Source organism: Camellia sinensis, chromosome 3 (genome assembly GCF_055761805.1).
Source record: "Camellia sinensis isolate YWXY chromosome 3, ASM5576180v1, whole genome shotgun sequence".
NCBI lineage: Eukaryota > Viridiplantae > Streptophyta > Magnoliopsida > Ericales > Theaceae > Camellia > Camellia sinensis.
This window is the reverse complement of record NC_138963.1, coordinates 111,212,384-111,225,699: the sequence shown is the minus strand read 5'-3', so window position 1 is coordinate 111,225,699 and position 13,316 is coordinate 111,212,384. Positions and strand designations below refer to the sequence as shown.

Below are 13,316 nucleotides of genomic sequence, written 5' to 3'. Positions count from 1 at the left end.
TCTGGCTCAGGATATCCACCTTGTAGATAAGACCCACATAGCACCATCAATTTCCAGTGACCAGAAGAAACTGAACCACAAAACTTGCCAAACCAGCAACAATAACAACCCCTGCGCAAGAAATCAGAAAACACAAATCTGAAATTAAGAAAACAAGAACAATTAGGTTACGGAGTAAGAAGAGTTTGCCGCAGAGGAGATCGAAAAGGACATAGACTAGTGTAGCTGTCTTCTATACAGTGTTCTCTTGGAAGACTTGTTTTAGCCATTTCAAATAAGTCAACATTACATACAATACCTGGTTGATCACGTCAATTGTCGTATGCGTCTCAAAAATTAAACCATGCATTTGTAAGTACAAACTAATTACTGTGAAACTACGAGTCACTCATTAAATCAGTCTTCTTTTTCTTTTTTCTTTTGTTCTAGTGCAATTTTTCTAATTTTAATTTCTAAATTTATTGCTTTTGTATATGATTAACCAACCTATTGTCTTGCAACTGTACAACATAAATGTTACAGATCATATGCAAGCATATATATTGATCTTATAGGGTTTTTTTTTTATTTAGGTTGCAAATTTTACAATGGATTCCATGAAAGGACAAGGAGGCATTCAAATGCTTCTAACTGCAGAACAGGAAGCCCAGCAAATTGTAACTGCTGCTAGAAACTGTAAAATCTAACCCATATCTATATACAGAAGTTATATATGAACTCTAGTCATTCATTTTAAATTTAGAAGTATATAAATCAAACCAAGCCTTAAATCCCATCAAATGTGAAAATTTAGAAGTTCATTTAAAACAATTTTTTTTGTTCAGTTGATTGTATTCAAAACTTGCTTTCCTCCTTGTTCTTTCTTTCTTTCTTTCTACTGTTTTTTTTTTTTTTTTTTTTGTGTGTGTGTGTGTGTGTATGTGTGTTTTTTTCTTTAACACTTTGTATCCATCACTGTAATTGTTCGCTCTTCAGTGAAAATGACAAGGTTGAGGCAGGCTAAAGATGAGGCTGAGAGAGAAGTAACAAATTATCGTTCATATATGGATACAGAATATCAAAATAAAATTTCCGAGGTAATATCTGCCAAAACATCATCATCATCATCTTACCATCTTCTTAATATATAGCAACCATAGAACATAATCAATCCTAGCTAGGATCTTCATTGACATCTTTCTATGTTCTCCAAATTCTCTTTTTATTTATTTAATCATTTATTAGAGCTGAAAAAATTCATCATTGTTATTGTCATTTTTGCGTGATGTGTGTGTGTGTGTGTGTGTATGTGTGTAGACAAGTGGCAGCTCTGGATCAACTGCAAAACAGCTTGAAGCGGAAACAGACAAGAAGATTAAAAATTTGAAGGAGACGTCATCAAGGGTATCACCAGAAGTTGTTGGGATGCTCATCAAGTATGTCACTACTGTCAAAACTTGATGCATCATGCATCGAGGTTAGTACTCTGCAATTAGTTCACATCCTTAACTAAACTCCGCCTTTCTGTTTCTGGGTTGGGTTAATCTAAGAACTAAACCAACTCAACTTACTTTAGTTCAATTTGGTTTGGTTACTTGGTTTTTTTTGGTTTGGTCACAAGAGAATCGATTTAATTTAGTTTAATTATGGGTTCTAATCTTTTTTGAGTTGGTTCTAGATTTCTCTAAAAAAAAAATGTGTACATATGATGTTGAATATTTCTTTCTTTCTTGTTTTCCATCGCAGAAAACTCAGAAAATTAGGAGATATGGAGAACAACGGGCAATAAAGGCGTAGGTATTGCAGACAAGATGCAAGAATAAGCATTTGTTGTCTCTTATTTATTTCATTTTCTTGATTCATTTGGTCAGTTCTATACCTACTGGTCCTCAAATTTCATTTTCCCACTACATTGTATAAAAGCTATTTTCAGTTTTGGATATTTCTCATTCTCTTTTTCAATTAAAATTAAATAAATCAAATTGTGGCTTCGGTTGGGACTGGCAGCTACAGAATGGTCATGTTGGAGAATCCAATTGATAAGGTTATGGAAGTCTACATAAAGATAAGCTAAAGTTTTTTTTTATTTATTTAAATGAAAAATAAAAAATGAAAAATGTATCTCATTGTCTCTTATACCACCCAAAGTCAAACTCAAGACCTCAATAATTGAAATATATAAACTAAACTGGATGCCATCAAGTATTGGCTTTTGATACATACGTAAATGTGAGTGGATTCCATAATAACATTAATTGGCAATTTTTTATTGCATTTGGCTTGATTTCTTGTTAAAGCTTGATGTCATGCCAACATAAAGCCGTTGATATTCAGCTTAATCTGAAAGTGCAAAAGAAATTACTTTGGCTTTTCATTGAGAAATTCTTTTTAGCAAAAAAATACATCAACTCTCTATCTTAGCAAAATAAAATTGATAAACCCAATTTTGCATCAATTCAAAGCACCAATTTGATAATTACTGGATGTAGAGTAGATACTACAAAACATGGACTGGCATGTTTACATATACACAAAATTGAGGAGTGAGAAGAGCTTACCTCCAATATCAAGTTGTTCCATGGACTCCAACGTTAAAGAAAACCCTTTTGTTCAAGTTTCTAATATATATAAGCTTTCCGCAGATTGACATATCACTTCTCCACCTAACCATGTGATCGCCCCAAATCAATTGATTTAACAGAAACCCCCTTGGATGGCACTTCTGATCTTATTTCTGCGATAATTGCACCAAATATCAAGAATCTGCAAAATAGCACCCATCTAACTGCCAGTGGCTTGGTAAATAAGATGCTGATTCAATAGCATTCAAGACTGTTTCCAAATAAAGATCTCAAATTTTAGGTAATTTAATGTCTCAAAGGTCAAAAGAAGTTTCGATTACTCTTGACCAACTTTCTCCAATGAGTTATTCAAGAAGAATCGTCCTTATTTAGCCGTTTTATTGATGCCTTTTGGTATCTCAGTTTCTCAATCTCGTTCTCTAGAAAGTCCAGGGTTGTGTCGGTCACATGGTTTGGAGCACAGCCAGCATCCAACATCATCTTTAAGAACTTGTATGCATCCTTTAATCGACCAGCCTTACTATGAACTTCAATGAGTGTATTATAAGTGACAACATCAGGATTTATCCCACTAGTCCTCATCTGCTCAAAAAGCTTGTTTGCTTCATCAATCCGACCTGCTTTACCCAGTGCATTAATCAGGGTATTATACATCACAATGTCAAGATAACCGCCCTGCTTCATTAGTTTATCAAGAACAGCACTGGCTAGATCTGCCTTTCCCATCTTCCCCAGGCTTGAATAATCACATCATCCGTCGCGATGTCCGCTGGGCATACATTCTCACCCATTTCATGAAGAACACCCCAAGCCTCATTGAAATAGCCCCTTTTCACAAATGAACTCATCATGGAATTGTAAGTGTAACTCACAGGGTTGACACCCATATTGGTGAAACTCTCGAACAACTTGCAGGCTAAACTGAGCTTTCCCTTGGCCAAAAATATTGACAAGTAGGTATTGACCATATCAATATCAAAAGAGTCTACACATTTCACTTGAACTCGTCTTCCCCTAGACAGCGAGAACGTTTGAAAAGAATGGTCATTGGAGTTCACTTGATTGGCCAACCGATCCATATATGGGGATGACGACCACGGATCAGTGTCACTGGAAGGGAACTCCTGATCTTGTTGCCCATCAGCCTTTAAATCAGGGCCAATATCAATCCCCATGTCGCGTGAACTTATCAAATTCATGATGTCGCTGAAGTCACCTTTAGATGGGAACATAGGTGTGAAATCCTTATTTCTGCTCTGTGGGCTTTCAACATAAGCTTCCATATTGGCTTTCCACTTAAGCAAGGTTGGTACCAGATTGCCATCCCTGATGTGTTTCATGAGCCTCTCTGTCCACTCCCCACGGCCTTGCCTATGAAGCCCAATCAAGAGTGATGTTATGGTAACTAGATCAACAACAAAGCCTCTGCCTTCCATCTCCTCCACTAACTGCAAGGCATCCTCAATCTGGCCCTCCCTACAAAGGCACAAAATGACAATGCTATACGTAATCCCATCCACAAACGGTCCTTTCTTCTTCAAATCACAAAACAGTGTGTATCCGTCTACAGCTCTTCCATTTTTGAACAATCCGTCAATCAGTATATTGTATGTCCAACAGGAGGCCCTCACACCATCCTCAACCATTTTCTCAAACAGTTGGCATGCTTCTGTAAGTCTCCTAGCCTTGAGCAACCCATCTAAGAGGGAGTTATAAACAACATTATCGGGACAAAACCCATTGTGCTGCATCTCACTAAATATTTTTGTCGCATCGTCTATCCGATAGGATTTACAACAGCCTTGTATAATGATTCGGTAGGTGGAGGCATCGGGTTCGTGACCAGAATCCTTCAATTCCTCCCAAACAATGAGAGCATCCTTAACCTTCCCGGCCAAGCACAGAATGTGAATCAGGCTGTAGTATGTGCACAAATCTGGACCAAATGAACCATCAGAGCCCTGACTCCTTTCCTTCATCTCTCTGAAGAGGCTCAGGGACATACCCAGATCACCCCAACACCCAAATGCATGAATACATATATTGTAGCCCCATAAGTCCAGTGCAAACTGTTTCTTCTCTCTCAGTTTGTCGAAAACCCTAGTAAACTCATCCCTCATGTCTGCCTTCCTGAGTGCAACAAACAATTCATTACAAACAATAGCATCAGGAATTGCACAAGATCCATCATCGTTGCCATTTGAGGCTTCTAAGAGCTTAAAGAAGATAGACAAGGCCAGACCCATCTGCTCTTTACGAACAAGCGCAACCAGCACGGAGTTATAAACGTCAGAATTCAAGCAACTGCTACTTTTCCCCAATTCTTCCTCCATGTGGTCCAAGATTTCAAGGGCAAAATCAAATTTGCCCATTTGGATGAACGCGTCAAGAAGCAGCTTAAAAGTCCCAGAATCAAGGACAACACCATCTCGCTTCATGGAATTCAGTAGATCAATGATCTCGTGGTCGTGATGGCGGCGGCAAATAGCACGGAAAATTTGGGTGTAGGCTTTCGCAGAGTGCTTGTAGTTGGGCCTGAGAGAACACCACCTGAAGAAATCCACCTTCTTGGATACATCAAGAGAACTCCTTCTGAGGACTTGCAGGACAAGAGACTCGCAGATGGGAATGGAGTCCTCATCCAGGTTTCGACTTCCTCCATTTTTGGCGAGAGCTTCAACAACAGCAGAAACCAGGAGGAGATTCCCAAGTTCGAAAGTAGTAGTGGTGGTGGTAGTGGTTTTGTTTCTAGCGAGGGCAAGAAAAGCAGAAGAGTAGAGGGCTGCTGTTCTTCCTCGTCCATGGCGCATTGTTCTTCTTGTTGTTCCGCTTCTTCCATCAACCACCCTTTTCTTGGTTCTGGTTTGAGTGAGCAAGAACCTAACGATCACTGTACGGGAAAGAAATAAACCTTCTCGTATAATCCTATTGATCAAGTCTGCGCTCCTCCAAACGTCGTCGCTTTTACGCCCTGAAAACACAAACGTAAGCTAGCCGGCGGGTGTGTGCCGGATACCTCGCCGATGCCTAAGTCAGCAAAAATAGACAAAGACAAAAAGCTCTGTGTATCAAAGTTGTGTGTTATCTCTCCATAGGTGATATTTGTGAGCTTTTATAGGTTCCGTGTGGCATAGTCCTAATAGGACTTCTACTCCTCCATGCAGAGTCCTCCTAGGATTCATACTCCTGAAAGATAATGCTTATCCTTCAACACCCTCCTTACTGCTTAAACCAAGTGAGATGGTTTTACCATGGTCAGACTTCTATGGGACCGAAATACCATTGCCTTACTAGATATGCAGGTATGACAAATCCAACTTTCAGTCCGGCTCTTCTTTTCCTTGCTTCTACCTCGGCTTCGCATGCCCAGACTGAGCTATCCATAGAAGTGTCGAACCGAACTAACACAGAAGTATCTTGAAGAAGGCTTATCATACTTCGGTTTAGAAGACACGACCAGGCTAACCGTAATATGCTGCGACCGGACTAACTCTGAGGGTGGTGACCCAGCGACCGAACTACCACGCTCTCCCGGACCGAGATAACAATGCACTTCTGGGACCGGTCTTAACTTTAAGTCCTGCTAGGACCGGACTGGATTTGAAGCCTTTCTACTCAGCCCTTCATACTGTGGCCCATAACGGCCCATTGTCCAGCTCGGCCCAATATTCATATAAATTACCCTCTCAATTGCCCCTTAATTCCATCTGCGTAGCATGATAGGGATTACTTGTTTTACCAGCCAAGCTTAGGTTTTTAAGCTTTTGAACCGAACTAAAAACCCTTTAGCTTTTCCAGTCGAACTAATTCCACACCGGGCTCTCCTTGTCCAGTCAGAACGTCTCTTCAATCACAGCAACTGAATCGCTTCTCATTTCCATGACACGTGGCATACGCTGATTGGCCCAAGGCAGCTGTCACGCCGTCTTCGTACTTCGTGAATTTTGAACAGTTCCCGCCTCTGGTTTTTGCAACAAAACAAAACAAACCTATTCATTTTGAATCTCACCACACTGTTCATCTTCTCTCCTCTTGTTCTCTCTCTTGCCTGCGTCTCCATTGTTTTGCATTTTGCGAAGCTTGCGTTTGTAGCTGTTTTCTACTTCCCTTTCCTTCCTCTTACTTTGGTGAGTAACACAAACCCGTTCTATTTTTCTGGCTTTCGTACTTTTTTAGCCCATAACATTTGTTTTATGTGTTTTTGCAAAACATTTTTTACTTCCATTTTCTGCTTTGTCTTGCCTCTTCTGCAAAAACTTAGTAATAGAGCCCCTCTGATTCAAGAAATAACATGAAAAACATTAGTGTTGATCCAAAATCATAATATAACCGAACTAGGAAGTTGTTTGTAGTGGAAGTCAGTCTAGCCGGACCAACCAACCGAGCTAACTCTTTATTGCTATATTTGTAGTTCTAACAAGCCAAGCCTTGAAAACCGTAACTATGCCCGAGCTGAATCTAGGGGCTAAACCAGCCTTCCAAGTTCAGACCAAACTAAGAAAGCTGCCCCTTGAGGCTCAACCGGGCTATCAAATGCCTTGCTCAAACCGAGCTAACAGACCCCTTGCTGAAACCGAGCTAATACCCGTAGTTCTTCACATAACCGAGATAGGACTTCATTTATTTTACCTTGATTTTTTTTAGCACGGTCCATCGATCTGTGCATAACCCCTTTCTTTTTTCACTTTGCAGACTTAGGTTGCCAGGCACTCCTTCGTACGCTCAACCGAGCTACTCAGTGTCATTTTTTAACCGAGCTATCACAGTTAAAATTAAACATAACTTAAGAGTAAATGGGTAAATATAGGTTTTCAGTAGAAACACCTGGTGGCCTGGCCGAATTCCGAAGGGAATATAACATTCCTGACGACATCCACCTCACCTTAGCCGAACAAGACATCATACCTTGGGAAAACCCTGGTTTTGTTCCCTTCACCCTCCTTTCCATTGTAGAAACCGGCCTAAGATTCCCTGTACATCCCTTACTTTGTGAATTCCTTAAGCAAACTAGGATATGCCCAACTCAGTTTTCCACAAACTCATACCGCATAATAAATGATATAGCCGAGTTAAACCGCCTAGCTGGCATTAACCTCAGCTTAACTGAACTCTTTCATCAATATTCAATAGAATCAAAAGAAGATTGCTTGGTTTACTACCTAAGAATACGCCGTCATCGAGAGAAAATAATAACGGACACACCGGATAAAGACTTGGAGGATGATGATTTCTTCTGGGTTTCTAGGAACTTCGAAGACCATAAAGCCCAGATTCCTGGTGACCGAATAAACTGGAATAAAAGAACCACCGATATAATTACCTCGGCTCTATTGCATGCTTCTCTTTATTTCGGTCACCTATTTCTAAACCGAACTAATCACTTGTCTTCTTTATGCAGATTCAGCCCACCTTAAGTCATTATACAGTTACCCCAACCTAGGCACACTTCGCGCCGCACTACAATACCCTGAAAGAAGCTGGGCCAAACTACTGAATTTTGAGCCGACGTATAGATATAGCAGCCGACGAAAAGCCAGAGTAACAGATTTTTTGCTAGAGGCCTCTTCTGAACCGGACCCGACCTTGCCACAAATCAACCTAGTCCGTACTACTGCTAAAGAAGAAATGGCGAAGAGGAACAGAGTAAGGGCCCCCCTAATCGAAACCAACCGAGCCGAGGTACCACCGTCCAACCAGGCTCAGGAGACCGTGGTGGCCCTTCCATCTCAACAACCCTCTTCATCACGCCCAAGCAAGCGCGCCCGGACTACCCAAACCGAGCAACGCCTTGCTGATGAAGATGAAACCATCCTTCCACCGAGCCCTCAGCCGGAGCGTTCTGACCGGGCTAGTTCCTCCAAGTGGGCTCCAAAAATGACCTTTCAAAACCGCGCTATCCGTGATACTGACTCAGTGGTGGCTGACAAAGACCATATGCTAGCCTTCAATCTGGCTAAGAGTGTATGTCTGCCCCCTGATATGAAGCATCACAACCAGTTGACCGAGCTCAAGGCTATCCGGTCAGCAACGAAATCAATGATCCTGGTAAGTAGCCCTCTGATCTCCCTAATTTTTCCAACTTTTTTTGCTCGGTCTAGTCAATAGTTTCTTTCCATTCTTTTTCAAGCCATGCAAAAGAGTCAAATTGCACACAAGCGTGTGTTGGAGCTTCGTAAAACAGCAAGACAAGCCATGGCCGAAGTTGAAGCAAAAACCACCGAGCTAAAAGACTCCCAACAGAGGACAGCCGAGCTAGAGGCCGAGGTAACCCGTCTAATCGGACTAGTTACCTCGGCTAATGCTGACAAACAAGAGGCCCTGACCGAGATGAAGGACAAGTACCTGCGTGAGCTGGCCAAGCTCGCAAGGAAAGAAAAATGCAGAGATCGCCGAGCTAAAAAAGAAGGCGGATGAAGCGAATGCTGCAGGTTTCAAGGAGGGAGAGGCCCTTTACATGCAACAATGTGAGGCAGCTAAGGATTTGTTCTTCAAATGCGGTTGGAGGGGGGCCGTGGTGCAGCTCGGTCATGGACCCAAAGCCGAGGTATTCAATCCTCCTTCATACTTTATACCGAGCTCACTAGCGGAGTACGCTGCTACCCTTCAACAACAATTCCTCGAGGGTTCAGATGATGATGAAACCGAGCCTAACGACACCCCAGTCGTCAATGATCCTGCCGACAAGTTAGCTCGAGCGGAGCCCACAGTGGAAGACCTGACTACTGAGCAACCAACTGATACCGTGCTTCCAACAGAGACCATACTTCCGAACGAAGCCGAGCTCCCATCTGAAACCAGTCTTCGGGTTGATGTTGATGCTGATCTTGACGCCGAAATAGATGATCTTTTTAACTGATTTTGTATTTTCTTTTCTTTTCTGTTTTTGGACAATTGTAGCGCGGCTGGGGCCCTTCCTTTGTATTCGCTTTGAACTTGCCAATGAAAATCTTCTTTTGTTCCAACTGTATTTTCGGTTGATCTTTATGCTTATACCTTTACTTTCTAACTGATGTCTTGCATGAGGTACAGCATTCTTGCCGAGATACTTTATCTCGGTCTTAACTATTGCAACTATGAGTATACCTGCCAATCATTCTTTAGCCGAGATCCCTACCTCGGCTAAAGAATACTAAAAGTTGGTTTAATCCAGCCAACCACTCTTTAACCGATGTCCTTACTTCGGCTGAAGAGTACCAATTACTTCGGCTAAAGAGTACAAAGAGTTGGTTTAGTCCAGCTAACCACTCTTTAGCCGATGTCTTTACTTCGGCTAAAGAGTACTAAGAGTTGGTTTAATCCAGCCAACCACTCTTTAGCCGATATCCTTTTTTCGGCTAAAGAGTACCAAGAGTTGGTTTATTCCAGCCAACCATTCTTTAGCCGATGTCTTTACTTCGGCTAAACATCGGCTAAAGAGTACTAAGAGTTGGTTTAATCTAGCCAACCTCTAAATTAGTTATTTCTGCCAATTTAGAATAAAATGTTTGGTTATTCCGACCAAACGTCCTGCAGCCTGGATCCTTATCCTGGGCTTAGGAGGGGTGTTGGTTTTTCCAGCCAACCTTTAGAGTGGTTTTTCTAGCCAACCTAAAGTAAAGTGTTTGGTTGTTCCGACCAAACGTCCTGCAACCTGGATCCTTATCCTGAGCTTAGGAAGGGTGTTGGTTTTTCCAACCAACCTTTAGATTGGTTTTTCCAGCCAACCAAAAGTAAAGTGTTTGGTTGTTCCGACCAAACGTCCTGCAGCCTGGATCCTTATCCTGGGCTTAGGAAGGGTGTTGGTTTTTCCAACCAACCTTTAGATTGGTTTTTCCAGCCAACCTAAAGTAAAGTGTTTGGTTATTCCGACCAAACGTCCTGCAGCCTGGATCCTTATCCTGGGCTTAGAAAGGGTGTTGGTTTTTCCAACCAACCTTTAGATTGGTTTTTCCAGCCAACCTAAAGTAAAGTGTTTGGTTATTCCGACCAAACGTCCTGCAGCCTGAATCCTTATCCTGGGCTTAGGAAGGGTGTTGGTTTTTCCAACCAACCTTTAGATTGGTTTTTCCAGCCAACCTAAAGTAAAGTGTTTGGTTATTCCGACCAAACGTCCTGCAGCCTGGATCCTTATCCTAAGCTTAGGAAGAGTGTTGGTTTTTCCAGCCAACCATGTTTTCAATGCCCCTAACTCACTAAAACAATTTTTACAGAATAAAACACTTATGTTGAAAAGAAAACTACTTGTTTTATTGGGAAAAAAAAGAAATTTACAAGTATTTTGAAGAAAAGCTAAAAATAAAATAGTTTGAGATTGGCAGTGTTCCATGGCCTGGGAATTGCTTTGCCGTCCTCATCTTCTAAGTGGTATGCCCCCTTGCCAGCTAATCCGACCACTTTGTAGGGTCCTTCCCAATTAGGCCCTAATTTGCCATCTCCTGGGATCAAGTGTTTCTCATTACTTTGCGCAGCACCCAATCTCCGATCTTGAATTGCCTTGGATGTACTGTTTTGTTGTATTTCCTGGATAACTCTTGTTGGTATGAGGCAATGTGAATCAGTGCTTTTTCTCTTCTTTCTTCGGCGAGGTCGAGCTCCAATGCTATGGCTTCTCTATTTAAGTCTGGATCAAAATTTTCGCTTCTAATTGTGGGGAAGCCAACTTCCAGTGGGATTACTGCTCCCATGCCATAGGCTAAGAAGAATGGTGTTTCTCCTGCTGATCGTCGAGGTGTGGTGCGGTAGGCCCATAAAACATGAGGAAGCTCGTCAGCCCATTTGCCTTTTGCTCTTTCTAACCTTTTCTTTAGTCCATCCAAGATGACCTTGTTTGACGCTTCTGCCTGGCCGTTGGCTTGGGGATATGCCGGTGTAGAATTGTAGAACTCTATTTTGTATTCTTCACAAAAGCTTCTAAAGATTCTGCCATCAAACTAGGTGCCGTTGTCTGATATTAGGGCTTTAGGTATGCCGAATCGAGTAATGATATTCTGCCAGACGAACTTCTTCACATCTTTTTCCTTGATTGATGCCAATGCTTCTGCTTCCACCCACTTTGTGAAGTAGTCTGTTGCTGCGAGAAAGAACTTCCTGTTTCCGAGTGCTGTTGGAAGTGGTCCTACTATGTCCAAGTCCCACATTGCAAAGGACCATGGGCTGGACAATAGTAGGAGTTCTCTGGCCGGCTGATGTATTTGGTGTGCGAACTTCTGACATTTCTCGCACTTCTTCACATACTTCTCTGAGTCTGCTTGCATGTATGGCCACCAGTATCCTTGCGAAATGGCTCTGTAAGCTAACGACCTTCCTCCTTGGTGGCTTCCGCACACGCCTTCATGTATTTCGAACAGGAATGCTTCTACTTTGCTGGGGTGGACACACTTTAGATAAGGTCCTGAGAATGACTTTTTGTACAATGCCATAGATGGGGAGAGCCAAAATCGCTACGACTTTGCTCGAATTTTGTTGGCTTCTTTCTTGTCTTCCGGTAAAACGCCGTCTTTTAAGAAAAGTATGATGGGATCCATCCATGAGGGGCCTAGGTTGGCACAACATACCTCTTCTGCTTCGGGGTCTTCAATGCTTGATCTTGGTAGGTAGTCAATTAGTAGTGGATAAGGGATGGATGTATCTGCCATTGATGCAAAGCCTGCTAGTTCGTCTGCTCTGTTGTTTTCCTCCCTGTCAATCTGTTCTATCCTTACTACTTCAAATTTCTTGATGTCTGTTCTGACCAATTCTTGGTACTTGGCCATCCTGTCATCCTTTGCTTCATAGTCGCCAGAAATTTAATTTACCACCAGTTGTGAGTCGTTGTAGACCATTAGTTCGGTGGCCTTCATGTAGAATGCTGATTTGAGTCCTGCAAGAAGTGCTTCATACTCCGCTTCGTTGTTTGATGCTGGGAAGCCAATGTTGATTGCTTGCTCCACAACCAGGCCGTCTGGTGAGATGAGGACTATGCCAAGTCCTGCACCATGGCGGTTGGATGCTCCATCCACAAAGAGCTTCCACATCTCTCCAACGAACAACTTCCAGCAAGTGGAGGGGTCAGATGATGTCGTGGGGTCAAGAATGTTGCTGGTGTTTTCTTCAAGGTCCATGCTTGCTGTCTGCCCCTCGCTATCTGATTGTTCCAAGTCTTTATTTGTTGGTGAGTCTTGGCTCGGTGTAGCTTGGTTTGCTTCTTCCTTGCTGTCTTTACTCTGGTCTGCCATGGGGTCTGACTGAGTATACTGCACTAGGGGTTGCGCTATTCCGGTGTCAACTTCTATCCCCAGTTCGGTTGTGTCAGTCAAGTCGACTGAGCAGATATAATGACTTCCTGGGGTAAATTCTGCGACAAAGTCTGCCAAAGCTTGGGCCTTTATTGCAGTTCTGGGTTGGAACTTGATGTCGAATTGTCCCAACTCTACTGCCCACTTCAAGATTCTCCTAGAAAAGTTCGCTCTTTCAAACAAAGCTTTTAATGGGAAAGCTGTGAAGACAATTATGGTGTGGGCGTGAAAGTAGTGCGACAACTTCCTTGATGCCATCATTAAGGCTAAGGCCAGCTTTTCTAGTGGCAAATACCTTGTTTCGGCACCCAGCAATGTCTTGCTGACATAATAGATGGGCAGATGTTGGATTCCTTCCGCACGGACCAACACTGTGCTAATTGCGTACTGAGAGACCGCCAGGTACAGGAAGAGTTCTTCTCCAGGTATTAGGGTGACCAGCAGTGGTGGAGAAGACATGTATTCTTTCAAGCTTTCCAGAGCGCGGTCGCATTCTTCGTCC

The 13,316-nt window shown here is 42.4% G+C and overlaps 1 protein-coding gene and 1 pseudogene across 2 annotated transcripts; one reads left to right on the top strand and one right to left on the bottom strand.

The window, feature by feature from the left end:
- The first annotated feature begins 248 nt into the window (after positions 1–248).
- Positions 249–1,936, top strand: LOC114261470 (V-type proton ATPase subunit G 1). The gene is made up of 5 exons (XM_082920545.1): positions 249–351; positions 573–675; positions 976–1,076; positions 1,297–1,456; positions 1,726–1,936. The coding sequence occupies exons 2-4, from the start codon at positions 588–590 to the stop codon at positions 1,438–1,440; spliced, it is 333 nt and encodes a 110-aa protein (XP_082776671.1). The 5' UTR covers positions 249–351; positions 573–587; the 3' UTR covers positions 1,441–1,456; positions 1,726–1,936.
- Positions 1,937–2,318: 382 nt separating this feature from the next.
- Positions 2,319–6,510, bottom strand: LOC114291718 (pentatricopeptide repeat-containing protein At4g01570 pseudogene; annotated as a pseudogene). The gene has a single exon (XR_014364408.1). The product of XR_014364408.1 is annotated as a pentatricopeptide repeat-containing protein At4g01570 pseudogene (transcript).
- Between the last annotated feature and the right edge of the window lie 6,806 nt (positions 6,511–13,316).